The sequence below is a fragment of the Manis javanica genome, chromosome 10, assembly GCF_040802235.1.
Source record: "Manis javanica isolate MJ-LG chromosome 10, MJ_LKY, whole genome shotgun sequence".
Lineage (NCBI taxonomy): Eukaryota > Metazoa > Chordata > Mammalia > Pholidota > Manidae > Manis > Manis javanica.
The window spans coordinates 116,484,093-116,511,908 of NC_133165.1; the positions used below are offsets into that span (position 1 = coordinate 116,484,093).

The following is a 27,816-nucleotide window of genomic DNA, read 5'->3' on the forward strand; positions in this document are numbered from 1 at the left end:
CAGAGATAAAGGCGACGGGGGTATGAAGGGACTCGCACAGATGGTGCTCTATCAGCTGCTCCTCCCAGGGTGCCAGGTGATTGAGAGACTCTTGCTTCTGCTGTAAAGCTATCTTGCATGCTAACCATGCTGTAATATTAAGCCACTAAAAGGCATGCTTAATTATCTGGGCACTGGAGAGCACATAGTGTGGCAGCACATTCTGGGGGAGGCCTTTGCCATCATTCCAAGGTGAGTTGGAGCTGGATGGGGTCATTCATTCTGTGGCTGACTCCTAGAGACTTCTGGAAAGTTCTCTGTAGTGGAGCCATGTCATTTCCATCTGTTTGGAGGGTGAAAGGGTTACTATTAACAGTTAAAGAGGGGCAGATGGGGACAGGTGGCACCCTCGCTACCTAGGATGAAGGTCGAGCCTCTTTTGCATGGATGGAAGTCAGCTGCATCTTGTTCCAGGAGGGCTCACCTGGGAGAACAAAGGCACTGTGGTAAGTGGCACCCAGCGCTGCCCGGGGTTCTCAGGACTGGCTTGCATACCAGGAAGGACAGCTGCTTCCATTCATAGGACAGCCGCTGCTTGCAGGCTGTGTTGTGCCCAGCAGGCGTCTGGGGAGGTGTCAGCAAATCCTGAGCCAGGTGTTGGTGGCTTGTCCAGGCCCGACATGGTCTCAGTCCCTCTCCTTCTGCTGTCGTTGGCAAGAGTGTGCATGTGGGCTGGGCTGGCCGGCCTGGCTACGGCGTGTCCTGTGAGTGCATGGAGACACGCTGAGCCCTGAAGGCCGCTCGCCTGTGGGCCTGGGAGTGTGTGGGGCAGCACAGTGGCCGGGCTCTGTGCCACTGCTGCTGCTGATGGGACACGCGCTGCTCCCCTGCTTCTCGCCCATCTTCTGAGAAGCGTGCACAGTTCCTTGTGGTGACGCAATGAGCACCCGTGAAGCCCTGGGCAGCCCCATCCCTCCCTTCAGATGCCATCCAGGTGCTCCTTAAGCTCCTTGGCTGTGGCCCTAAGCCAGCAACACTTAGGACTGTGGCTGTGTGGTGAGTTGCCAGATAGGGCCTGGAGTTGGGCATGGGGGTGGGGTAGGGTAGGCATGGGAACTGGGGGAGCGGGCTGGGGTGGCCAGCCCAGGAGGTCAGCACGGCTAGAATGGAACAGGTGGAGGTGGGCTGAGGGGGTCCTGGATGGGGTTTGGCTGGCTAGATGGTTCTGCATGGGCCCCTGCATGTTCTGTCAGAGATCTTGCCTGGCCACGGGCACCATGAAGCCTCTGCGCCCACTCGCTAGCATCGCAAGGGTTGACGGCTGCGCACAGAGAGGTAGGACTGTACATCCGAGCAGTGTCTCAGGCTCTTGGCCCTAAGGTGGCTCCAGAGTGGGCGGCAGAAGGAGAGCCCTGGGCTGGGGCAGCAGCTCCTGGGCCGTCTTGGAGGTGCATTGTCCCCACATGGCAAAGGCCTTATTGCCCAGGGGGTCTGGAAGGTGCCTTCCCCTGGTTGGTGTGTCCTCCCGAGCCCTGGGTGTGCCTGGAGCCCAGGGGCGCTGCATGCCTGCTCTTGGGCTCCTGTATCACCTGCAGGCAGACTGCTGCGTCAGGGGGAGGCCATGCTGGTGGGTGGGGACGCCTTCTGTGTGTTGATGAGTGCAGAGAAGAGCACAGCAATGGGATACTGAGATTTTTTGAGTGATTATTTCAGCATTACCCACCTTTCCAATTTTAGCTCGGTAGAACCATCGTTCACTTTGCCTCAGACGTAAGAGTGTCTGTGTGCAGGCACACAGTTGTATGTGACGTTATTTTCATCTTGTACACGTATTCTGAGTAAGTCTTTTGTTCCATTGAGAAGATTAAGGGCAGTGTTTGGTTGAGAAAATTTTAATGAAGCACCTTACAGAGCTGTGATTCATTTTTGAAATAAGTTGCCGTGGTTACCATAGTAATATTAAACCTTCTATTAAATATTTTCTCTTCTCCGTCTGCAGTCAGTTTTTGTTAAATGCTGATGGGGGAGCTGCAGATCCGTGAACCTGGCCTCTGGAAAGAACCTTCTAGCTCTGTTGAGTTAAATCATTCAAGGAATTTATGTTATAGGAACATAAAGCTTATAAATCTAGTTTATCATATCTATCATTTAATTGTTCATGCAAGCCAGCTCTTCATGTAGCGATTTACAGTAATCTCAGTGAAATAACAGTTTTGTGTCACAAAATGAATAATGCATGCAGAGACATTGTTGCGCTCCTTAAAATCATTATGCTCAGAATATGAGGCTCTTTTATTTGAAAGTGATAGAACGGCGATCATGGACTAGCTGAAAACTGAGGATTTGAGTCTGTCGTTCCTGTGTGCATCGGGTCGCCAGCTCTCAGGAAGGAGCCGTCTGTGACGAGATGGCTCCAGGAGGCCCCTGCCTGCGCCCAGCCAGAGCTGCACTGCAGCCGGCCCTGCCCAGGGCCTTGGGACGGTGGGTGTGGTTCAGAGAAGAAGCTGTGTGTGAAAGATACGGTGCTCAGACATCCGAGTGTCTGGGACAAGGAATGGTGCCTTGCTGCTGGGGGCTGGTGCCTTTTCCCTGCCTGCTGCCCTTCTGTCTGCGTGGCACACTCCCATCAGATGCGGCTGTTGTGGTTTGTCAGTGGCGAGGTTAACAAGCGGTACCTGTCCGGTATTTCAGTTAGAAGGGCCAGCGGGTTGGGCTTGGGGGGTTGTATGCTTGTCGCTGGTGTAGGGACATAGCCTCCTCACCTGAGTGCTTGATTTCTGGGTAGACACACTGCAGGACGTGGTGAAGGCCGAGGGGCCGTTCATGGGGTGCATGGGGTGAGGGCGGCGTGCAGGGGAGGCAGTGCTCCGCCAGAAAGGTGAGGATGCTCTCCGTAGGCAACAGCGCGGTTTCCAAAACGGAAGTGCGATCAATCACTGTCAGGAGGCCTGCACCACCTTTGCTTCTATCGTGCTTTAGAACAACTGTGTTATGAAAAATTTCAAAGCTACACAGGGTCGAGAGATGAGAACAATGAAGCCGCCCCTCCTCTCATGCAGATGCCAGCTATCAGGGCGCTGCCACGGTCACCTCTCCCCCTTCTGGGGTGCGTGAGCGAGTGGTGTTGGAGCAGGTCCCAGGCATCATGCCATTTCACCTCATGTATTTCAGTGTGTATTCCAGAAACACCAGCTCCTGCTGTTTTAAGGACATGGTGCTGATGGAGAGGCCCTTTAGGTAGGCGCTTCTCAACATCGAAGCTTGTGTGGATTCCATGGTCTGTGGCTGGATCTTGGGGGGCACCAGCCTTCCCTGGGAGGCAGTGAATCACCAAATGTTTGTTCAGTTGGGCTGAAGGCTTTGCTGTTTGTAGAGCCAGTTCTGTAGTGATCCCTCCCTCATTTTTGGGACCTGGGGTTGGGTGGGCCTCACCTGGAGGCATTTGTTATTTTTTATGACTCCAGTTTTGATGTTTGGATTTCTGTACAGCAGGAATATTGTGGATGATGTTGGCACCCCAGGAGACCTGGGAGGCCAGCAAACTGGATGTGGTGTGACCTGTGAAGCTCTGGAAATTGGCGCTCTCGTTTTGGGAGCGCTGATCACTCGGTGTTGTCTGTAGGAGCCAAGCTGTTAGGCTCTAAGGTGTTCAGGTTGGTTCGGTTTATATTGTTAGTCATTTTCCCCACTTTTGTTTTTCAAAGCTACTTTCTGCACGTGGGGAATCACTGGTGGGGGCCCTCTTGGCTTCTTTGCCTGTCTGCAGTCCCTCGGCCCCTGTGTGCACATGCAGTAGGGAGATAGGGTGGTGTGCCAGAGTTTTCTGTTGATCTTAAGTCATGCCTGCCAGATTTGCACATCATGTCCGAAGCTCTAGCTTTTCTCCATGGGACTTTTGAGGCCTTTATTACAATGGGTACAGAACGACCCTGTCCTGGAAGCAGCCAAGCGTGGTGGTGCCCAGTGTTTGGAGAGGGGAGCTCCACTCAGTCCAGGGAGGGGAAATGGAGTTTGAAATGAAAAAGGTTTCACTTTGAAATGAAAAAGGTTTCAGTTCCGAATGGACATTTATATATAAAACATTTAAAGAATGTAAAGGCCTGGTCTCACAGCACTTCGGGGTAGTCAGAGAGCTCCTTTGAGGGAGCATCGAGGGAGTATCTGCTGTAAACACCCACAGGGAGAGGCCCACACGCTGTCCCACAGTGCAAGTGCTTTTTGGGTGACAGTCCCCTTGGAGATTGGAGGAGATGGGAGACTGGCTGGGAGAGCGCATTTGATCTCAGTTCCTGGGCAGATGGCTTTGCAGTAGGGGCCTCTGCTTATTAAGAGTGGCTTTGAAACATTGCGCTTGTGTTCCACAGGTGGTTCTTTCTGCCTGCCCCTAAAACCTGGCATGGTGAGGGGTTCAGGAGAGCTGCTTAGGTGTTGTGCTGGACCTGCGGGCTGCCTCCGCCCTTGCAGTAGAAATCACATGGCAGAAGCTTTCGTCTGGACCTGGGAGCTCAGGGAAGGAGGGCTTGCCCAGGAAGGCAGTGAGCGGAGAGCCAGCTGGAGTTGATTCTAGGCCCATAAATCGGTCTGTGACTAACTGCAGTAAGGCTTAGAGCCGACTGCATGTGCATTTTGAGTGGTGCCTCACTGAGCAGCTACAGCCTGGCCCTGACTTCACAGCAGGTTGTGGGGTTCTCTGAGCTCCCAGAAGCCCACCCAGGGCAGCAGGGGCAACCACTGGTTTGCAGCCTTGATGTCAGTCACTCTCCCTGCACAAACATTCAGCCCCTGTTCCTTAATAGCAAGGGCTTTCAGTTGGCATTGCTGGAGCTGTATGGTGATATTTATGCTGTTCCTCTATATTACTGTTTTATTGCGTACTATTTCTGTTGCAAATGGTCGTAAATATTGTTACAGTTTTGACTGCTTTACGACATGTTTCTCTAAGTAGTCTCACGTACGCTTTGGGTGGCAGGACTGAGCAATTTGTATGTTCCTTTGGTGTTTCTTCTGAGTGTGTTTGATCCAGCAGTAGTGGGGGCCTCATCACCTCCTTTCTGGCCAGGTGATGCTTCACCACATGGTTCCTTAATTCTGACAATGTTTCATTGTCGGTCGGGACCTCATGGGACCCCTAACAATGCATCCCATCCCATGCCCCAGCTGGGCAAATGACTGTCCTCATCTGGGAGGTGGGCTGTCCCACCAGATGGCCATGCCAATCAGGTGCTGCTGCGCATACAGCACCTGGGGCAGGGGACCTGGCGTGGCCACTGTTATCCCAGCAGTGGGATGTGCTTCCCCATTGGCCTGGTCCTTCTGGCCGAGTGGAGGTCTCTGTCCACACGGCAGGTGTCTCCAGATGGTAGCTCACCCTGTCATTGCTCTGCTGCGCCTTCTCAGGCAGCTACCGGGCCGTGACGGCTAGGCCATCTGCCAACTTGACTTCCTCTCCTTAGATGCAGTTCTGTGGGTCAGTGTTTCTCTGGAATTCTGAACTGACCAGTGGGGGCAGCGGCTGTCTCCTCCCTTAATGTGGCCCGTGGCCTTGGACCCCATCACCTATTGGCACAGCTACCCCAAGCCTGCTGTTCACTCAACTGCAGCCTCTGATGTCTTTGCTAGAGAGCAGCTCGGTCAGATCACCTGTCGTGGGCCAGACGGCTGGTCCCGACGGCTGGTCCCGACGTGGCCACCTTGCTCCCTGAGCCCGGCCTATGTGGGCTCTTGGGAGAGGCTGAGTGGGCCGATGTCTTGCCAGTGGGTTTCCACCACGGACAAGTTCACTGTGGATTCAGTGTGGCCAAATAAATGACAGTAGCATGTTCTTGGGTGAAAGGGCTATACCCAACTTTATTCCCATGGTGGCAGGTCAGTCACTAGAATCCTGTCCACTCAGAGTGAGTCTGCATACAGCAAGCCGGTCTCTACCTCTGGGCCCCTCTGCCCCCACAGCTGTCCTCTGGGCCTCTCTGCCTGCACAGCTGTCCCAGTCTTATCCTCTGCACTGCCACCACTCCAGCCTCTCCTCTGCTCTCCTGCAGGGTTGCAGCCATGCCATGGTGTCACCCAGAGCACCGGGCAGGGCTCTTTATATAGCGTCAGTAATGATGCATTGTCCACATGTGTGCAGTGAGCCAGCTGACCAGGGCCAGGTGAGAATCCTGGCCATAGGAAGCTTCACTTTACCCACAGGTGACAACCAGGACTGTGGGCCCCTGCAGCCTGGGCCTGTTTGTTGTCCCTGCTTCTGTCTGATCGAGGCATCTCGGACTGGCCCTGCCACTGCTTGCTGGCGCCAGCTTCCTCATGAAGGACTTCAAGACAAAATGAGCTGCTGTGACCAAAGGCCGGCTCTGCTCTGCCCGTGACCGCCCCCTGGCGGTTCAGCCCTTAAGGGGGGGGTGCTCCTGGCTGCCTCCTGCTGGGTGGCTGGGTGGCTTACAGCGTGTACCTACCCTCCGGGTCTTCATTAAAGATGTTCTTGTTAATCACGTGTCCAGCCAGGCGAGTTTGGATGAACTTGGGTAAGTGACAGTTGCTGGTATTCTGGCGTAGTCACCGTCTCTGGGGGCCGTCTGGAGGAATTTAGCCAAGCTGGGACCAGCCGCGGCCCTGGTGGGCCCCTGCCCTTCGTGTTCATCCGTAGCACCTCCTCTGCGTGCCTGCTGTGTGGCTGGCATTGGGCCCAGTCGGGGGCAGACAGAGCCCTGACCTCCTGGAGCTCGTGGGTCAGCCGGGATCGGGGCAGTTACGGTATGGGGGGCAGTGGGGTGGTGAGGAACAGCAGGGGAGCCCCTGGCCGCTCTCCTGGGGGCCAGGCTGTGCTGTGCTGACCGGGGCAGGCAGGGGCCCCCACATGGCTGCCGTTGGGGGAAGCACTGTGGAGCGTCTTGCCTGCTGGCAGTGTCGTGGGCTTGATGTGTCAGGGCTGATGCCAGCGTGGTGGCCGCATGTGTGCAGGTGTGTGTGTGCGTGCATGGGGACTTTACACTGGGAGCGGTGTGCACCACGCTTCTGGGGAGGGGTAAAACTGGACTCCACATTTTGGGAAATAACCATTTTCCTATTCAAAAAATGCACCTGTCACCTGCCCCACTCCAGGATGGCTATAATAAAAGACAGACACTACTGAACGTCGGTGAGCATGTGGGAAGGCCGGAACCCTTATATGCTGCTGGTGGGAGTGTAAAATGATGCAGCTGCTTGGGAAGAGAGTCCGACAGTTCCTGAAACAGTTTAACTTAGAGCCACCCTGTGACCCAGCCATTGTGATCATAGGTGAATACTCAGGAGAACTGAAAACAGTATCCACGTATACTTGTTTGTGAAGGCTCATTGCATTACTCAAAATTGCCAAAAAAAAAAAGTGGAAGCTACCCACATATCGCTAAGTGATGTGTGGATAAAGAAGATGTGGTGTGCCCTACCGTGGAGTGTTTTTGGTTATAAACAGGAGTGAAGGACTGACACCCGCTATGCCATGGGGGAGCCTCGGTGGAAGCAGATAGTTGTGAAAGGACGGGTGCTGTGCGCCCCTACCAATGTGAGGGGCGCGAGGAAGGCAGGTCCACAGAGGCAGAGGCGGGCTGGTGGCCGGCCAGGCTGGGAGCAGGGGGCACAGGGAATGACTGCCAGTGGGCATGGGGTTTCTTAGTGGGGTGATGAAATGTTCTGGAGCTGCATGGTGGTAATGGTTGCACAATTCTGTGAAGATACCATACACCGTTGAATTGTATACTTTAAATTTTATGGTAGGTAATTTTTGTATATGTATAAATTATATATGTATAAGTTTTATGGTATTTTATGTCACAATAACATTTTGTAAATGTATCTGTTGGTTGTCATGCGCTATCTGTTAGGGGTGCAGGGAAGTTCTGCCCACAGAGAGGGTGACAGTCCAGTAGATGAGAGAGAGTCAGTCCCTCTGCAGGTGCCAGAGCTCCTCCTTCGCCGACCGGTGGAGCCTCCCTCCTGGCGGGGAGGCTGCTCACAGCCGAGTAGCCCTGGGCCTCTGCTGCCGGCCTCAGGAGCCCGCTGCTGCCGGGCTGCTCACTGGCAGTGGTGGCGGTCTGCTGTGGTCCTGGTTTTGCCTTGGCGCCTGTCCTGGTCCCGGCCCTTCTGCCAGATGGGACACAGTGCAGGCCACCTTGGGAGCCTTGGGGCTGCAGGTGCCATCACGATTCGGTGTGGTGGTTAGAATTCCTCAGTTTATATTCCGATGGGAAGAGCTGCCTTCGGGAAGGCCTGGGAAGGCATCTCAGGGGCCCTGGGACTGTCCATGGCTGGGAGCAGGGTGTGGGGAGGTGGCAGCTGCTGAGCGGCTGGGCTCTCTGCCCTCGGGCTGCAGTTGGCGAGTGTGCAGTTCGGGAGGGCATCACTGGGGCCCCTGTCAGCATCCACACCTCGTCGTGAGTTGGGCATCTGCTGAAGGCAGGAGCCTTCTGCTTGGACCAGCCTGGCTTGGAGGATGTCCATGGGCACCGTGGTGGCTCCAGGGGCACTGCTGGCTCCCAGGTGGCCCCGAGGCCATGGCCAGCTGTGCATCGGGTGTCAGGCAGCCCGCTGCCTTTCCCATGCACTGTGCATGCTCGCCCTTTCTCAGGGGCAGTGTCGGGGATATTGTGGGCACTGCACGACCTGGTGTTGGTGTGGCATGGGCGGCTGCTGGCCTGTCCTGCTCAGAGTGGCCCAGAGAAAGAGAAGAGGCACCCGGAGGCTCCTCAGAGTCTTTGTTCCCTCTCATGGCCCTCCTGGCTTCTCAGGCACCCAGAGCAGTTAAACACAGATGCTTTTCCAGGACCCCATGGTGGCAGCTGCTGCATCTGTCCTGTCTTTGGTCTGTCCTTTTCCTCTATTGCTAAGATTCAGATTTGACCTCCCCCGTGCATTTCCTTGAGATTCAGCAGAAGGTTGTGAGACTTCTAGATTGCTCTGTCTGTAGTTGGGATCCATCTTGAGGTCTGCCTGAGTCTCAGGGGTGAGGCCCTCACTGTCCGAGATGTGGGCCACTCTGCTGCTAGGGATGTCCGCCGGGACAGCAGCTGGGGGGCGCTTTTCCTTGCCTGGCTGCACGAGGAATCTGCATTTGACCCGACTCACCATGCAGTTTGATGTCCTTGAACATGGAAGTTCATTGTTTCCCTGGCTTCAGGCTCATGCACAGTCTCACATTTGTTCCTTCTCTCTTGGCTCCCATTTGCACCTGTGTTCAGCTTCATTCCTCTGCCCCCTGTAAGCTCAGCTGTGTTCCTGGCTGCGCCACAACCTCCATGGGAGAGCCACACTTGGTCATCTCGGTGGCCTGACCCACAGCCCCATGTAATGAGCGCTGGCTGCAGCTTTGCTGACTGGAGCCGTATTCCGCTGCCCATGTAAAGAGCAGGTTCTGGGACCCAGAGGCCTGGGCTCCCACTGGACGTGAAGGCCGCCCATCTGCCCGGGCACCGGAGCCCCGTGCTGCTCCCATTGGGCTGCCGCTTCTTGGCGGCCCCGCCTTGCTGCGGGTGGCACCCTTTTAGGGCCTTAGCGGGTGGATGTCTGAAGAAAGCTAGAGACTTCTGCAGCATCTTACTACGCTGATGGACAGTGACTGTAATGGGGTTGTTGGGGAGGGGACTTGGTGAAGGGGGGAGCCTAGTAACCATAGTGTTCTTCATGTAATTGTAGGTTAATGATACCAAAATAAAAAAAAAAAAGAATAAAAAGAAAGCTAGAGGCTTGGAAGGGGCGACTTGCCCCTTATTAAGCACCCTTTTGTGCTTTTAGGCTTCTCCTCCTGCCTTAATTCTGGTCCCAGTCTCTGTCTGTTGACCATCCATGCTTCATCTGCACCCCACCTCTGCCTTGGCCACATTTATGACCTGCTCGTGGTGGGGGAGGCAGGTAAAGGTGTGCTGTATACTGAATGTGTATGTCCCCCCAAATTCATATGTTGAACCTTAATTGCCACGGTGATGGTGACATTAGCAGGTGGGGCTGTTGGGCCGTGACCAGGTCATGGGAGTAGAGGCCTCCTAAGAATGGGATTACTGCTGTGAGAACAGAGACCCCTGCGAACCTGCTTGCCCCTCTGCTGTGTGGGCACCCAGCAGGAAGGTGGCTGTCTGTGGGCCAGGAGGGGCGACCTCGCCGGACACGGAGTCCGCTGGTGCCCTGATCTTGGACCCCAGCCTCTAGGACTGTGGGAAGCAAATGTCTTGAGCCGCCTGGTCTGTGGTATTTTTCTTCAGCAGCGCGAGCAGACTCGGATGGGGCGCCTCTAGGGTCCGGGTGGAATCTCGGGCCGTTGGCAGCAGGTGGGAGAGGCATTTGGACCCGCGCTTCCAGAAGTGTGCTCCTTGCCCCCCCGTGCCCGTGTGGGCATCTGACGTTCTGAACACTGGAGAGATGTCAGCTCATTTCCATGGGGGTCCTTGTGCCCCGGGCTGGTGACTCCCCACGTGGCCAGCTTTGGCCTCCCCTGGACGTCCCCTCTAGCTGGCAAGCGTGTCAGTTTCCACACCTCGTTGGGGGCTCTTGGCACTTCCAGCTGCTTCCAGGTATGGTTTGAGGCACAGGTGTTCTGTAAGTGCCCTTCTCCTGAAATCTAGCTTTACTCCCCACTTCTCTTAAAACGGACCTTTTGGAGGTCACCTGAGATGTCACATTTGCACAGTGGTGCTTGGGAGCCACGTGGGAGCTGGGAAGTTCATTACTCCGCTTCCCGTTCCCCAGGTGGAGACGTGCAGCCTCAGGGCCCTGTTTTCAGCAGGTGCTGGCTGACGGGAGCGTGTACTAGCCGGGGCTTTGTCCTCCAGGCACTGGGGCGCAGCAGTGACCTCCGGGGGCTGCCTGGAGCCGGGTCTGCTCCGAGTGGTTGGGCGCAGTGCTGGGGACAGGGTGGGTCTGGGAAGCCAGCGCTGCTCTTTCTCTGCCTGAGGGTCAGTCTTTGCAGCTTCGATTTGACCTGGCGCATGTTGCACCAATGAATACTTCTAGAAAAGTTCTTCTCCTTGGATTCTGTGACTCCCACCATCTCCAGACAGTCCCCGGAACTCCGTCTGCTCTCTCCACCTCCGTACCTGGGTGTTTTCCAAGTGTGTTCCTCAGCCTCGCTCTCGCACCTCTCCCTGGATCGGAGCCCTGCCTTTTCCCTCCCTGCGGGTCGGTCGTCTCCTCAGTCCTCTCGGGAAATGCCCACTGCAGCATCCTTGGATTTTCTCCATCTAAAGCATGGGGAGGGTCATAGGAAGATCCTGGACCCGGGTTCAGAGTGAGGCAGCTGAGCCCTGTCCTGTCGCTTGTAAAATGGGGAAGAGGCTTCCCTCTGGGCGGAGAGCCCACCTTGTGAGGAAGAAGGTCGGGGCCGCCGTGCTCTCGGTGTTCCTCCGTGCCACCAGATCTTCTCCTCTCCCCGCCACTAAGCTTCCCCTTGCCGCTTCCTGTTTCAGTCCTAGCCATCACCAATCCTTTTACCCAGGGTGACATTTGGGGGTCATCGTCACATCCTCACCTCTCTTCGTCTCCGTAGCTGGTTATTGCTGAAGTCTCATTTTTTCCTTTCAGAGTGTTCTTGTGTTGTTTCCTTCCTTCTTCCTGTCTGTCTTTGATGGGTCTGACCTAGTTCAGACCTTCATTATCTCTGCCCATCCATTGAATTAGCTTCCGGTGAGCCTCCTCGTCTCCCCTGCCCTCTGTAACACATTCCACGTCCTGGCAGGAGGCGAATCCGGTTGAAACATGGCTCCCCGCCGCTCCAGGACAAAGATCAGACTCCTGGTATTTAAAGTCCTTCATCACTGGCCTCCTAATTACTTGTTCATCCTTCTGCTCCATCCAGACCTAGGAACCTCCTGATCGTGGCCTGTTATCATTAATCTCTGCCTGGTACATGTGAACAGTAGCTATTAGAGTAGATGCTGAGGCACAGAACACTCAGACGACACAGCAGACAGCCACGTAGTAGCTGCGGTGACAGTCGCAGAATGACAGCTAGCAGTGGCACCCGTTCCCGCCTGGCCAGAACGTGTCTCCGCCCGTCTCCCTTGACATCGGTACTCTCGGAAGCCTTCGTGCCCCTGTGCTGCCCAGAGAACCCGAGGCAGCACTGTGCACAGGCGGATCGAGTGCCGCCTTTACCTCTGCTGTGCTGGCACAATCACTGACTGTGCCCCGAAGTGTCTAGGCAGTGCGTCACAGGGTCAGCCTTGCTCTACGCAGTCAAGAGCATGGCTCTGAGTGCCGGAATGGCTACCTGCCCCTGGCCTTAGTTTCTCTGTACCTTGGGCCCTTATTTCTTGCCCATCTTACTTGGTAGGTGTAGGGTTGTGTATTGTAGTTACTTTTTATCACCTTGTCCAAGGAGCCATAATGCCAGGAATTGGGGCACAGTGATGGGTAAGATGCAGTCCTTGTCCCTGGGGAGCCCGTGGTTGGGGCAGGGGTGGACCTAGAACTAGATACAGCTCATGCTGGCATGAATGGAAGCGTGTATCCAGAGAAGGACGGGGTGATCACTCTGGTGTGGTGGCAGTGGCATGGGGGCAGCTGGAGGCTGGGCAGGATCTCTGGTATCGGCTTTGTGGATTAGCAGTGGATGGCTGAGCGGACATCAGTGGTGGTGTCGTAGGCAAAAGCACCCTGGTGGCGCCGGACGAGGCCACGAGTCCGACTGCCAGCAGGTAGGTTTCAGGTCAGTTCTTACCCATCCCGGGTCTTCTCTCTTTGCCATGCGCGCCTGCCTTCTGTATTTACGTGTGAGGTCACCTGCGGGGGCTGTGGCAGTAGTTCCTTTGCCTCTGTGGTTACATTGCACACTTGCCCAAATTAATCGAGCTTATCACTGACATGACTGTCTCCTGCCCTTCTGCGGGCTGTGTCCAGCTTCCTGTCTGGTGGGTTCCTCAGTCACGTGTGACATCGAGGCACGTGCTCGCTGGCCCCCAGAGCCGCAGAGGGTGGGTAGGCGGAGGCTGTAGGGGTGCTGGGAGACAGCGCCTCTCTTTTCCACACTTCCCTGAAAGTGTGTGGTCCAGGGGGCTTCTCCCGAGTGATGGGAGTGATGGGCGTCAAGTGCGAGTGATCAGGTGCGGGAGGGACAGTGACCTGGGGGAGATGGCAGTCAGCTCATGGACATGGCAAAGAGCCGTCCTTGGGGCCATGGTATGGCTGCTCCTGTGGACATTCAAACGGTGTGGGGTCAGGATGATTCCGCTTGCAGCCCCCAATCTTGTTACTGACTTTGCCTGTTAAGACACGGAGTAACTGGCCACCAGGCGCACGAGCAGCAAGCACCTGCTGACCCGAGACGGCCGTGGGGCCGACCCGCATTGCACGGGTGGGTGCAGGGGGCGGGGGGGCGCATTCCCCGCAGGAGGCGAAGGAGGCTGGGGGTCTGTGTCAGTGGGATCCTGCTGGAAAGCAAGGGAGTGAACCTCGCGCTTCTAATTTGTTTGAAAGGGTTTAGCTTTTTGACAAATAAGAGCAGCCTTTCCTTTAATTAAATGCCACGCGACACTAGCTGTGGGATCAATGGCATTGAAGGGAGAACGGTGTAATTAGGCCTGGCGAAGTGACAAGCACACTTTCTAGGGTGGGGGTTGGGGGGAGGGTTAGGACGCGCGGACGAGGCGGGCTTTGCTTCCCTCACCCTAGACTTTGAATCACGAGAGCTTTCCTCTGCTCTTTCAGGTGTATATCTTGATTTTCTGATAGTCGCAGACAGATGTGACTCTAATTTAGTCAGCTCACTAGTATTAGTCATTTAGATCATGTCTGTTAATGTAGAAATAATGCTGTGGTAACCATCTTTATGCACGAATATTTGTTTGTATTGTGGATTATTTCTGTGAGACAGATTCCCAGGATAGAAATTACTGGCTCAGAGGGTGTGAGTGTTTTCGTCGAGGGCGGGATGTGAGCAGGGGGTGCCTCTCCCCCTGCCATCCGGTCACAGGAGTGCCTTCGGCCCGACCTGGAGGCCGACGCATTCCCCGAGCTCCTGTGGATGCCCGGGGCCGTGTGGGCATCCTTGGGTGGTGGCATCCTCCGAGCAGGTGCGGTTTGCCTCCTGTCTGTCTCCAGCCTCAGCAGTTAGAAACAGAAACAGCCTCCCGCCCCACCCTCCGCAGGCCCGTGCCAGGACTGCAGTTAGCGAGGTGAAGGCCACGGTCACTGTGAGGTGCTCGGGGCCCCCCCACCGTCCTGCCGCTTGGGGTGGAGGCCCTTCCAAATTCACGTGTCCCCTTCGCCTGCAGAGCCATTCAGTCCTCCTCAGGTCTGACCCAGTCTGCCTGCTGACCCCCACCGTGCCCTCCCCACGACACAGGGGCCCCTCTCCTGGACCCACCTTCCCTAAAAGTCAGTTGGGGTCATAAATAATCTTTAAAAAAGTATTTACCCAAATGGGTTTTTAATATCTTTATCTGAGAGAGAATTCACACACCGTGCAGTTCACCATTTGGCCCACAGCTCAGTGGGTTTTAGTATTTCGTGGGGTGGTGTGACGGTCATCACTACAGTCAATTTTAGGACTCAAACCCTGCCCCCCCAGCCCTGGCAACCACTGATCTTCTGTTTCTGTTGATTTGCCTATTCTGGACATTTTATATATGAACAGTCGCCAACTTAGGCTCGTTCAACTTAGAATTTTTCAACTTCACGATGGTGTGAAAGCGACGTGCATTCAGTAGAGGCCATACTTTGAGTTCTGAATCTGGCTCTCTTCCTGGGGTAGGGCCACGCGGTCCGATCCTCACTCTGGCGCGAGGCAGAGCCGGTCAGCCACACGATCACGAGGGTCAGCGATGGAGCCACTGACGGCCACCTGTACCCTGCAGCCATGCTGTTGTTCACTTCAGAACCGTATTCCACACATCGCTTGAGACTCAGCCCTGTATCGTACGTAGGCTTTGGGTGAGGGTCTGCAGGCTAAGATGAGCGTCTGGGCACAGGTGAGGCAGGTGAGGCTCAGCTCTGATGCGGGTGGGCTGGACATGTTACATGCGAGTTCCACTTCCGAGATTTTCAACCTACGATGGGTTTATTGGGATGTAACCCCATCGTCGTCAAGGAAGATCTATGAGTGGAATCAGGTGCTGTGTGGCCTTTTGAGAGTGGCTTCTTTGATTCAGTGTGATGTTTTGAAGGTACATCCATGTTGTAGCATGTGTCCTACAGTCCTTTTTTAGCCAAATCCTCCTTTATATCGATGGGCCACATTGTATCCATTCATTAGTCGACAGATATTTGGACTCTGCCACGTTTTGGCTCTTACAGGTAATGCTGAACTGTCATGTACAAGTTTTTATGTGGATGTATGTTCACTTCTCTTAGGTCTATGTCTAGGAGTGGAACTGCCGGCTCATGCTAACTTGTGTCTGACTTTTTGAGGGGCTGCCAGGCTGTTTTCCAAAGGGGTTGCAGCATTTTACGTTCCTGTCAGCAGTGCACTAGGGGTCCAGTTTTTCCACATTTTTATGACAGTCACTGAAGTGGCTGTGAAGTAACATCTTGTGTTTTTTATTTCCCTGGTGATTATGATTTTAACCATCTTTTGATATGCTTATTGGCCATTGTATATCGTCTTTGAAGAAATACCTATTTAGATAGTTTTTAATTGTGTTGTCTTTTTATTACTGATTTCCAGGACTCTTAACACTTAATAGTGCCCATTTTTCCTCACTGGTCGCCCTGAGGACCAGACAGGTGGTAAAGGGCAGCAGGGGGGCTGCCGCTGGGCTGGCCAGGCTGTTTCCTGTGGCAGCTGCCCCCACGCCAGCTGTGCACAGTCTCTGCAGATCTTGGGCATGGTCCAGCCTGGCCTGAGTACTGCATCACACAATCGTGGTAAAGTAGTTGTGGACAAGTGCTGTTGGTCCATTCCAGATATTTGCTTTGCAGATGTGTGTGCAGGAGGAGAAATCGCTACTGCAGGAGAGCAGTTGGGTCGAGAGGAAGTGCTGAGCTGTGGGGTGGCCTGCCTCCAAGGACCGGCCTGGCCAGGGAGGGCTTCCTGGAAGAGGTGGCCTTGACCTTCCCAGTCGGGAGGGCCCAGGAAGAGCAGGACACCTGCCCTAGAGGAGGGTAGTGTCGTTTTCCTGGCATTGCTGACCAAGTGACTTCTGTTTTCATAGGATCCGTTTTCCCCACTGTGCATGGATTGGTCATGTCCACTGAGGTAAATCATAAAATAAAAGAAAAAGTGAAAGAAGGGAAAAGAATCCTGCTTGTGACACAAGCAAGTAACTGTACTGACCCCGCCAGGTCAAGCAGAACAGCAGCAAATGATGAGCGTGAGGTCTCCAGGGTCCTCTTGCCGGAACTACTCCGCTCTGGACCGCGGCGGCTGCTTCCTTCAGCGGGTGACATGCTTCTGGGAGTTTGGGCGGGTCTTGTTTTGCCAGATCCATTTCCTGGAGCACCTGTGAATTAAGCAGTGAGCGGGAGACACGTCATGTGGCTGTTTTGTAACTTGTGTGTGTGTTTTGTGTGGCAGCAAATAGGGCTGTGGTGTGTGGTCCTGAGGGGAAGGCGGACTCAAGGTCGTGGCCCCTTGGGGGAGGGCAGGAGGCCGTGCCATTCCAAGCAGCTCTTTCTTAAAGAGACATTTGAAAGCAGATAGTAAACTTAACTTCCAGAAGTGTGTTTTATCTCATATAAAGTGACTTAGCAGTTAATTGTAGGCCAGTTTCTAGAATAAAATCCATCCGTGTTTTAAGTTTTCTTTGCTTTTTCAACACTTAACCTCTTGAGGGTTTTGAAATGTAGCAGCGCCTCCCGTTTGGAGCGCGGACCTTGCTGTGGGGTTTCTTGCCGGTGCTAGTCTGAGACCCCGGGGGTGCCCTCTGCCCATCTTCTTCGGAACCCTAGGGCTGCAGGCACACCTAACTATCGTTAAGAGAAAGTACCCTCTGGCAGTTTGCTTTTCCCTATCGCGCTTCACCTTATATTTCTCAGGCTGTGCGGATTGTGTCGAGTTTCACAGTCTGCTGTTTTTTGCCGCCTGTCTGCTCTGGAAGCGGGGCGTTTGCCCTGTGTACAGCCCCCCCACCCCCATCCGTGACTACAACCCTGGTTCACAGCTTGGCCACGTGTTCTGTTCTGATTTACCCTAGAGTTACACTCAGGGGCAGGCGGGGCTTTGCGGGGCTGTGGGGTCCGCTGCCTCTCGGGCCGTGGAGTGGGAGAAGGCCTCTTGCCTTCAGCGGCCACCAGCCCCACTGGGGTTCGTGGCCATTGCCTGGCTGCTGCCGAGGGGCCTCCCCTCCACCGCAGGGGTTTTTGCCCACCCTGCTGGCGAGTCGGCTCCCATGTGCTGCTTCCCATCTGTCAGAATTGTGTTGTCATTTCTTGTCGGCTCCTGTCTCCTCCTCTACTCCCGTGTCCTGGTTTATAACATTATTCCTTTACTGATGTGCTGATGAAGTCCAGGGTCGGGGGCAGAGAACCTCAGGCAGCTGCTCCCTGGGATGTGTCCTCATGTCCCCCGTTTTCAGAGAAGAGACTGCTGTACTCTGGTGTGCCGTGTCACCTGTACACCTTTGTCATGCGGTTCCCTTGACACTGGCTTGTGTTGCTAGATTTCTTCCCTACTTGCCAGTGAGCCCCTGGAGGGGGGGACGGTCTAATTGCACCCTCTGAGGCTAGCTCAGTGCCTCGATCTATGTCCACTGGCTGGGTAGATAAGTGTGTGCGGTGGGCTCAGAGCAGGGGCAGTGTTGAAGTGGCTTTGGTCCCAGAGGCAGCTTGCACACAGGGGGTGCTCGATAAATGCTGGTCACTGGGCTGATTTATGAGACTTCTGCGCTTGTAGGAATGACAGGTGTGCTTGTTTTGTAGACCCTTCTGATGCTGGCGACTTCTCAGCGAGTAGATCGGATTCACATGGGAGCCTAGGCGGTGGCCGTGTACGCACACTTCTTGTTTTTGTTGCATTTCTCCCATATTTTATTGCTGCAAAAGTTAAAAAAAAAAAGAATTAAAACCAGTTAAACAGAGATGAGTGTTAGGAAAAAAAAAAGCTTAAAATATGGGTTGATGTTTCTGTTATTCATGGCTGTTCAGAAAAAGGGTGCTTATAATCATGATTTCATTCCATACACACTTTTGTGACCGGTTCAGGGTTTAGTCTCGGGCACAGCCCAGTGAGACCGAGCGCATCCTCTCTGGTTTGGGTTTGCAGCGCATGCTGAGTAATCATGTTGGAGAGCAGAACAGGACCCTGTTTTCACAATGTCTTCCATGTAGTGTCTGTTTGTTCCTTGTGAAAATTTGTGGCGTAAGTGAGGCAGGTGTTTTTATTTGTTCCATGTTTGAGAGGAAGAAACGAGCTCAGGGGCGAGGGAGGGGACCCAGGGCCACCCAGGTTCTGGTCAGCATCCTGGCCCTGAGCCCAGGCCCAGGGGACCTGCTGCTGGCATTGCCTCCTCTGTGCCTCGCTGTGGCTGCTTCCTTTGGTCACGGACTGCCTGCCACGGCAGTTTTCAGGCGGGAATTTTGTGGAGAAGTAAAGCCTCCCCATGCAGATGAGTGTGGGAAAGTGAGTGGGTGGAAGGAGGTGCCACGGAAGCACCGATCATAAGAAAGCTAATTTGCATACAATAACATCACAAGACAAAGACATCAGACGGAGGTGCGTGGGTGACCCAGGAAGAGGTTTCATGACGACAAAAGGCCCAGCTCGTTTGTGGCTCTCCCCCTCTGAAGTGTGTGTGTACTAGCCGCAGAGCTTCCTAAGGCAGGAAGCAAACACAAAAACAGAGAACGGGCAGATTCATGACCCTGGGCAGAGATTTCAACGCCCGCCCCTGAAACTGGAAGAACAGGCAAATTGAAAACCAGCAAAGATAAGGAAGATACGAGCACCGCTGCCCACCAGCTGGTCTGATTGACTAACAGACGGTCACACCCGCCAGTGGAGGCGCACACCCTCTTCCCGGGACACGGGCATGTTCCAAGCAAACCCCGGGCTCTGCTGAGACAAGTCGCAGCAAATGTCAGAGGAGTGAAACAGCGCCGTGTCCGTCTGACCACGTGCCTTAAGTTAGAAGTCAGTCTAACAATGAGGTGCCCAGGAAATCTTAAATACTTGGAAATTCATCACAGATCAAAGAAATCCCAAGGAATATTAGAAAATACCTTGAACTGAATGATACTGACAACATATCAAAATTTGTGTGCTGCAGTTAAAGTGTTACTTGGTGGGAAATTTATACCTTTGAATGCCTACATTAGAAAAGAGTAAAGGTTTCAAATCAGTGATCAAAGCTTCCACCTTAAGAAACTAGGAAAAGAGGAGGGAATTACACAAAGCCAAGTAAAAGAAGGAAAATAAAATAAGGGTAGAAATAGTAAACTGGAAAATGGATAAAAGAGCAAGAATAAACAAAATCTAAAATTTGCTTTCAGAAAAGATCAATTAAAATTTCTAGTTAGACTTGATCATGGAAAAAAAGGGCAAATCACACTTGATCAATATTTGAAATGGAGGGAACATCACTGCAGATTCTATAGGCATAAAAATTATAAGGTATTTATAGCTGCATGCCAGTAAATTCAAGCACTTCATGAAACGGACATATTCCTTCAAAGACACCACTTAACTGGTACAAGAGGAAACAGAAAACTACTATCCCTATGTCAATCAAAAAAATTAAATTTGTGATAAGCCTTCACACAAGGAAAGTGTCAGGGTCAGATGGTTTTACTAGTGAACTTTATGAAGCATTTACAGAAGAAATAATACCAGTTTTCTAAAAGCTCTTTCAGAAAAGAGAGGAGGAAAAAACACTTCTCATTGTATTAATGCATCATAACCCTGATAAAAAACTCTTACAAAGATTGTAAGGAAAAGAAACTAGAGAATAGTATCCCTGATGAATACAGACCAAAAAATCTTCAAAACTGTATTAGTAAGTTGTCATTTGCTTTGACCCATGAGGGGTTGACTGCCAGGGAATTGCTCTCCTGCAAACAACTAGAAAGCGGGGCAGAGTATGTGAGACAGCTGCTTGCAGACACTGTAGCAGGCAGTGCAGGTGGTCGTGGGGGCCGGGGGAGAGGTGGCCCGGAGTGGGGCTGGGCCTCAGAAGGGGCGTGAGCTGGGTGGGCTTTACATTTGCTCCCAGCGGTGGTTGGAGGCAGTTTCCAGGCTGCCCTGCAGGGAGGGAACCGAGGCTGGGCCTGGCGGGCTTGCTAAGTTGAGGCATCAGGGACGGGGTTTGGGGTGGCTGAGGCGGGCTGTGTGGAGCAGAGTTCTGGGGAGGAGAGGGGTGCACGGGAGTGGAGCCCGGTATCTGCCCAGGAGTCCTGCCAGGCCCTTGGCTGGATGTGAGGCGCTGAAGTTCCGTGAGGAGTGGCGAGAAGTCCTGGGAAGCAGGAAGTCCCGGCAGTCCTCAGAGCTCGCCCAGGCCTGGCTGGCGGTGCCGTGGGCCACTGCGTGCCATGGGAACCAGTAACTGACTGGAGGGAGGGTCCCTCTCTCTAGGAGCAGGCAAAGCCTGGCATGCTCAGGACCCAAGCAGTGGAGCAGATCTGCTCTGCAGGGCTTGGTGCGGTGGGATACCTGGTGCCTGGGAGGCACTGGCTGAATGGAGCCTTGAGCCCACACCCAACAGGCCCCACGTAGGGGAAGAAGCAGCCTGCAGAGCCGGGCGAGAGCCCCTCTCTCCTTTACTGTCGCTCCTTCACTGTGCACCGAAGAGGAAGACGTCATGCCCGCTGGCATGGAGGCACACGTGCAGGACCCAGTGCCATGATCACAGGGGCAATAATTGGTAGCTAGAACATCTGGTGTTCAATAAAAACAACAGGCATGCAGCATGGCAGGAAAATCTGACTTGGAATCAGAAGAAAAATCAATCATTAGAAATAGACCCACGAATCACTAATAAAATTAGGAATGCCCAGTAAAATGATGGGAAAATATTTCCATCTAAACTTTATGAAAGGTGCAGTAATGTCCAGTAAGCACGTGAGAATCTGTTCATCTCTCAACACCATTATTCATCGCAGCGATCTGATGAAATCTGCCTTGGAACACTAGCATGGCGGAGGTAGAGCGTGGCACTGGTTCTGACTCGACATGGAAATGTTTGTGCGTTCCTGGCGGCAGGTGTAAGATGTGCATGTAAGTGTAAGACGGTGCAGCCACTCTGAAGAACCACATGGCAGTTGGTTAGAGGTGAACGCGTCCCATGAGCCAGCAATCCCACGCCCTCCTATTTGCCTGAGAGCACACACCCACAGAACACACCCACAAGAGGGTTCAGAGCGGCTTTTTCATAGCAGTGAAAGCTCGTGTGAATGGGAGGCTGTGTAAATAAACTGTGCTGTGTTCACAGAACAGAATATTGCTTCTGCTTGTGAAGAATCAGCTACTGGCCCGTGCAGCACGGGTGACTCTGACCGACACATGTTGAGCCAAAGGGGGAGGACACAAGTGCATCCCGTGTGTGCTCCTTTCATGAATTTTAAGAACAGATTTCTGAGGCTAAGTATCAGAAAGGGGTTCACTCTGCACAGGGGCAAAGAATTGCTGGGAGGGGCGATAGAAGTGTTCTACATCTTACTTGGGGCTCTGCATCTGTTCTTTTATTGTCTATAAATTATATTTTAGTTTTAAATATGGCTCCCTCCCCCCCCCCCAAAAAAACCCCCAAAACTCCTGAAGGTGTGGGAAAGAATTGGACTTCTTTCTGCCAGTGCTTGCCAGCAGGGGATTGCCAGGCACTGCGTCAGGTCAGCCAAGAGGCAGTGTGGTGGGATCCGACGTGCAGGAGCTCAGGACCACTTCTAGGAGATGAGACCGAAGCTCGTGGCACAGCCCCGAGGGTGGGCTGGCTGGGTGGCTTGGCTCCAGGGGTTATTGGTGCTCAGCGCAGAGGGCCGTGGGCGAGGACTGGGGTGCTGGGGAGGCTCCTGGCAGAGGTGGAGCTGGGTCTGGGAGGTTGGAGGGCTTTGAAAAGTTGCAGGATGAGGTGGAGATGCCACAGGCACTTTGTGTCTCGCACCTTCCTCGCCATTCTCCAGCCCCACCCCTGCCCCTGGCAGTGCCCCCAGGCCCCTGCGGGAGCTTGTGGAAACCCAGCATGTCTCCACTCTGCCTTCTGTTTTCACTTTCCACCTCATGATTCAGAGACACTTATTCCATGTCTGCCCCAAAAGGTGTCTGTCCTTTTCCATGGCAGTACTGTATTCTAGAGTGTGGACCGTTTCTAATACTTATGCTGTTGCCCTGTGGACATCTCTGTGTGTCATCCCCGGGCACCTTTGCAAATAACCCGGTAGGATCGGCTCCTTCCAATGACTCAAAAGTCATACACCTTAAAATTTGACCAACAAAAAGTTCTGTCAGTATGCACGCTTCCCAAACTGTAAGAGAGCAGCTGTTGACCCAGTCTCAGCAGTACTGGGCATTATTCATTGAAAATTTAATCTGATTTGTAACAAACTTCCTGTTTTAAGAATGTAGATTTTTGATCATCATTGAGATTATTTGCCTGTTTTTGTGTATTTATTAGCAGTAACTTTTTCTTTGCATTTCCCATTTTTCTCTGAACTTGGCTGCCCTTTTGTATGTGTTCTTTATTTATTAGCAGTGTTAACCTGTATATTTTGTGTTGCATGTAGTTTTAAAGTTATCATTTATTTTTTTTAACATAGTGTCTTTCACTGTATAGTCATTGCAAACTTTTATATAGTTACTATGTGTTAATCTAATTTCTAGTTTCTGAGGTTGTGCCTTGCTTAGGTCTTTCTCCCACCTGATGACAACAAAATACTCTCCTTTGTTTTCTCATAGTATTTTTTAATCTTTCCTTTTTCAGCACCCCTCCCCCCCATTTAGATCTTTGGACCTTTAATCATATAGAAATATGTTTTTGTGTGGTCAGATATGGGGTCTAATTTCCTTTTCTAAAAATAGATACAGTATTGCTCAGATGTCACTGGATGGCGGCCCGGTCCTGAGATGCTGTTTTTATTCTAACAGATGAAGGTTAGCTGTGAGCCGTTTGCCCGGCCACATCGATCCTGCCGCCTCTGTCCTGCCCCAGAGCCCCTATATCTCACATACTTCCTCATCTTTAAAGCGGAGGCTTTCACAGGATTCTCTGTGGAAAGTCCTTCTGGGTGAACTTAGGGCCGGCTCACCGAGTGTCAGGACACACAGGAATACTCCGCTGGGCTTCTGCTTAGCTTTGCATTGAACATAACGACTGTCTTAAGCAGCAGTTCGCAGCATTGTCATTGTGAGTCTTAGATTCAGTGATGTCATTTGAGTCTTCTTGCTCTTATCTCCCAACTTTCTCGTTTTCATTGCTCTCTGTCACTGTTGCCATCCTAGCCACCATCGTCTTGGCGTTGGGCTTTGTAAGTAGCCCACTCAGGGGTCTCCTTGTTTCCGCGGGTCCTGTGCTCTCTCCACACTGTGGTTGAGGCTTTCTGTGAACTGTGCCCGGACTTGGAAGATTCCCCTTGCTGTCCCTTCTTCACCCAGTTAGTGCCCATCCGTAGGTCTTGTCTCAGTGGTCATGTCATGGCCTCAGCCTCCCTCTCTAGGTGACATTTCTCACTTGCAGTTTCCTCAGGTCCTTACCTCTTCTTCTGAGCACTCAGTCAGCTTGTAAGTCTGCATTTGTGCGTCTCTGTGGCGGGAAGGGAGCGCTCAGCAGGGGCTGTGCGTGTCGTTTGCTCCGGTGATTCATCTGCCGAACGCCTAGGGAGAAGTGTTCTTTAGTGACTTGTTAACATCAGTGAGCTTGGCGTTTTCCTCTATTTCCATATGTCTTTAAGTAAAACCTTATAGTTTTCTTCATATGGTCGTGTACATTTCTTGTTCAGCTTATGCTTGTAAGATGTTCTATTTACCTTTTTGGCCAGCAGAGAAAAGCTGCTGATTTTTGAATGTTCTGTATCTGGCCATCTTGCTGACCTCAGAACCCTGGTTCCTGCCTCTCTTTCTTGGCTTCATCCTCAGGCTGGTCGGGGGCTAGGGGACTGCAGTCCCCAGCCTCATCGCTGACCCCCGTCACCTTTGGGGAGGCAGGAGAGGGTGGCCTCCAAAAGATCCCCCAAGAGCAGGAGGGGCTTTCTCGGCAGCCCCAGCCAAGCTTCTCTGTCTCCTCGGTGGCGCCAGTGGCCCCAGGCCTGTCGCTGAGCCCATCCCCGGGGAGGGTGTGGCCTGGCTCTCATCGTCCAGTCAGGCCCAGCTTTGCAGTGGGATGTGGGTCTGGCCCCCCTGGGCTGACCCCTTCCACTGCCCCTTCACCTGCTGGGGGCAGGGCGGGGGGCGGGGGCGTGGTCACTGTACAACCAGGATGCCGCCGGAAGGCCGGGAGGAGCGAGTGGACCCTGGTGAAGGTCCACACCTGACGTCTCAGGACGGTCCCGTGACTTTGATCAGCCCAACCCGACATCTTAATGAAGTTTCAGGGTTTTCTGATGTGAACCGCCTGTTCATTCCTGCAGTAAATCCTACTCATGTTGACTGTTCTTTCAAAGTTGTATTTTAATCTGCTAAGGTTTTATTCTGGATGTTCTTGTCCGTGTTCCTAGGTGAGATTTATCTGTGTTACAGGAAGCCTTTTCAATGACGGCAGTTCATAGAGTGGACAGACGCTGGGATGTGAAGGCTCTTTAGTCCCCGCGCCGAGTCATCCGACTTCTTGGGGACTGGTCCTCATTACGCAGCCGCAATGAGCTCGAGCTGTTTGAGGCTCACCTAATATAAATGAAAGCTCCTTTTAAACACCGAAGCTTCCACAAAGTCAGAACTTTGTCTCATACTGTGTATTCAAGATGGCATTTTTGTGAGTTTCTTCCATGAAGAGACAGGTTCAGAGAACGTGAACAACTGAGATTTCTCTTGGCTTTCTTCACAAACCATAATCAGAAAACCAAACTCAGGCACTAGGAAGGCACTGGAAGCCTGACTGTTAACGCTGCGTTATTGGTGCTCGGGTGTCACGTTCCTGCTTTTCACGGCGACCTTAGGGAACTGGGGAAGGCTTGGTATTTTCTGAGATCGCTGTACAGTGCAAGCTATTGCTGGTGCTGTCATCCAATTATTCTGTACTTATTTTACTTAGACTTCAGTAATTGGAAAAAGATTAGGTGTCAGGACTTTGTATTTTGTTGGTTATATTACCAAAGTCTTCTCTTTAATCATTTCTTTTATTCCTAGCATTAATCATCAGCTGTTAAGGAAAGAGCCTAATAGTGGATTCCTAACTTTGGCGAAAGAAATGATTCCTTGAGTTTCAGTGGGACCGACTGACTGTCGATGCACCTATGAACTGAAATGTATTCTCTAGCCATTCAGGGCTCGGGGCTGAGACTCTCAAGGAGACATGGGCCGGACAAGATCGGAGGCCCGGTCCCTACCCCGGGGGCCCCACTGGGCCCTCCCCTGCCCTCGGAGGCGCTGGCCTTTGCCCCGGGCCCCGCTGCCCTCTGTCACTCCCACCTGCAGGGGGTGGTAAGGGCGGCAGAGACCTCTGTTAGTCTAACCTGAAGTCCTTCTTGCCCACACCTTTCATCAGTGCTGTGAAAAAACAAGCTTGGCTCCATGAAATAATTTCTTCCAAATCCTGTCCTGGGAAAACCACCTCATGTAGGTATTGTTGGACAGTAAGTGGTGAGAGTGAGTGAGGGGCAACGAGGAAGGACCCACTCATTCAGGTGGTCAGGGTGTGGGGGACAGGGAGGACAGGAGTGGGGGAAGGAGCTGGGGTCCCCTGGGCCTCACTGCCTGAGGGAGGGTGTGTGTGTGCTGCCCCCCCTGGTATGGGACAGGCTGTGGCTCTTAGGACCCTTTCCACGCATCAGCACACATGCCGTTTAAGGTTTAAATGTAAACAGGTCACAGTGTGCTTGGTTTAAATAGAGTGGTGACTAAACTTTTGTATATTGAGAACATTGAGTATCTGAAATTTTTCTCATTTAGGTTCATTTTGGTTCCTCTTGGGGTGCTGCCCGCAGGTACGCTGCTGAGATGTGGCAGTGCCAGGGCGATGTGGCTTCCTGTTTGTAACCCTGTTTCCTGTCTCTTTTGTGCCAACAGAGGAATTACGGAGGTTGAGCTGGTCCGGGATCCCCAAGCCGGTCCGTCCGATCACGTGGAAGCTGCTCTCAGTAAGTCTCTGGGCCGCCCCTCCGCACACCTCCCGCCTGCGTGGCCGCCCTCGGTGGTCCGGCTCCAAGTGAGGCCCCTCAGCTGCGGCCCCGCCCGTGCCCTGTCCCTGCTGCAGCCATTCAGGCTGTGGCCTGACGACATTTTCCATCCTTTGCTTAATTTCAAGCTTGGTTTGACAAGGCTGGCGGAAAATGAGGATGAGTAATAATTTATGGCAGCGGTATTCTGTTACTCCGGTTTTATAATTTTTAAAGTCTTTGTAATATTTTCAAACCTGTGATGTAGAAAGGTTCCAGCATAGAAGATTATTGCAGCTCCGAGGAATACATGACAGGGACATATGTTCGACCAAGGTGGTGGTTTTTTGTTTGTTTCTGTTTTTTTTTTAGTATTACTAGTGATGCTAGAGGAAAACGATCCATGTCAGAAAGGCCTGTGTTTCTGTGACGGGGGAGCTCTGGCTTCTCCCCGCTGGTGCCAAACTGCCTGTGGTGGGGACTCCAGAGATCGGGTGCGGGGTGGGCACCCCCACGTTCTCAGTTACTTAACCAGGCTGACATCAGAGTGAGCTTGGCCCTGCTGAGAATTTCAGAATATTTTACGGACAGCTTTCTGCTGTCTTCCTTTTTTAAAAATGATTTTTGGAGCTAAGTCAATAGGGAACTCTGAGTGTTTTCTCTAAATTGGGTCTGACTTTGAGCATTTAAAAGGCTCTTTCTTGCTAATGAGTCTTAATAAATTTTCAGCTTACTACCTCATAATCCTAAATGCAGAAGCAGCTCCGAACAGTATTGATTGATTGAATGTTTTCTTGCAATTAAAATTAGACCCGCTGCAGTTGCTTATACTTTTGTTTGGTCTTTCTTATTTTAAGCATTTGTGTCTAGTTTTCCAGTGCCTTCTAAGATAGGTTACAAGCTTTTCAGATCGAATTGTGGAAAGTTTTGATGACAATACCTTTAAGACTCCATGTTGCCCTTTTGTATTTATTAGGAGATGCGGTGACTGGGTGGAGAGGTGTGTGTGCGTCACTTCGTCCTGCTCTTCTCCTCAGTTACCGGTGTGTGTGGGTCACGGCTCAGGTGCCCTGCGTGTGCCGCACAGTGGCTGACTTGGGAGATGGGTGACAGTGGACAGAGGGGCAGGGGGAGGTGGCAGAGGTTCTGCTTTGATAGTTGCGTGGAGGTGGGTAGAAGTGGTTGGCAGGGATGCAAGTGCCAGAACACTGTCCTTCTTGGGCACATTTATTCATTTCCCATGACCGATCACAAGGGGACTTTGCCTGGAGTCAGAGCTGGATCAGACACCAGCCTCACTGTGAGGAGGGCCGGGTTTGGCCAGGGCTGCAGTGCACTCTGGGACCACGTGGTTGTTGGGTGTCCAGCACGCAGCACATAAGCAGTGTAAGAGAGGGACACTTTACTCTGAGGCCTGCAGGTGGTGGGAGGGGGACAGAGGGGACAGAAGGGACAGAGGTAGACAGGACAGTTCTCCCCTCTCTTAGGCCGGGGTTGATGGATAAATAAAAAAAACAGTGTCAGGGTCAGTGAGCAAAGTCTGTCCTTCCACAAGGGGTGGAGACAGGGAGAGGTGGTGCTGGGGCTCTGCAGACCCGCTCGGGTGACAGGCGAGGCTTCATGGTGGAGGTGGGATGCTTCTGTGGCGTCTTGAAGGGTATGGTTGTGTCCCCTGGTGAGGGAGATTGGGAGGTCACGGGCCCTGGG

General features: G+C 52.8%; 1 protein-coding gene across 8 annotated transcripts in view; it reads left to right on the forward strand.

Moving 5' to 3' along the window:
- Positions 1 to 27,816, forward strand: part of TBC1D22A (TBC1 domain family member 22A) — a 400,381-nt gene that overhangs the window by 59,689 nt on the left and 312,876 nt on the right. For 7 of the 8 annotated variants that reach the window (XM_073214060.1, XM_073214061.1, XM_073214056.1 and 4 more), the window contains exon 5: positions 26,021 to 26,091. The exons of the other annotated variant lie outside the window; for it this stretch is intronic. In XM_073214060.1, the coding sequence (XP_073070161.1) occupies positions 26,021 to 26,091 (71 nt within the window). The remainder of the gene's footprint in view (positions 1 to 26,020; positions 26,092 to 27,816) is intronic. 8 annotated transcript variants of the gene reach the window in all.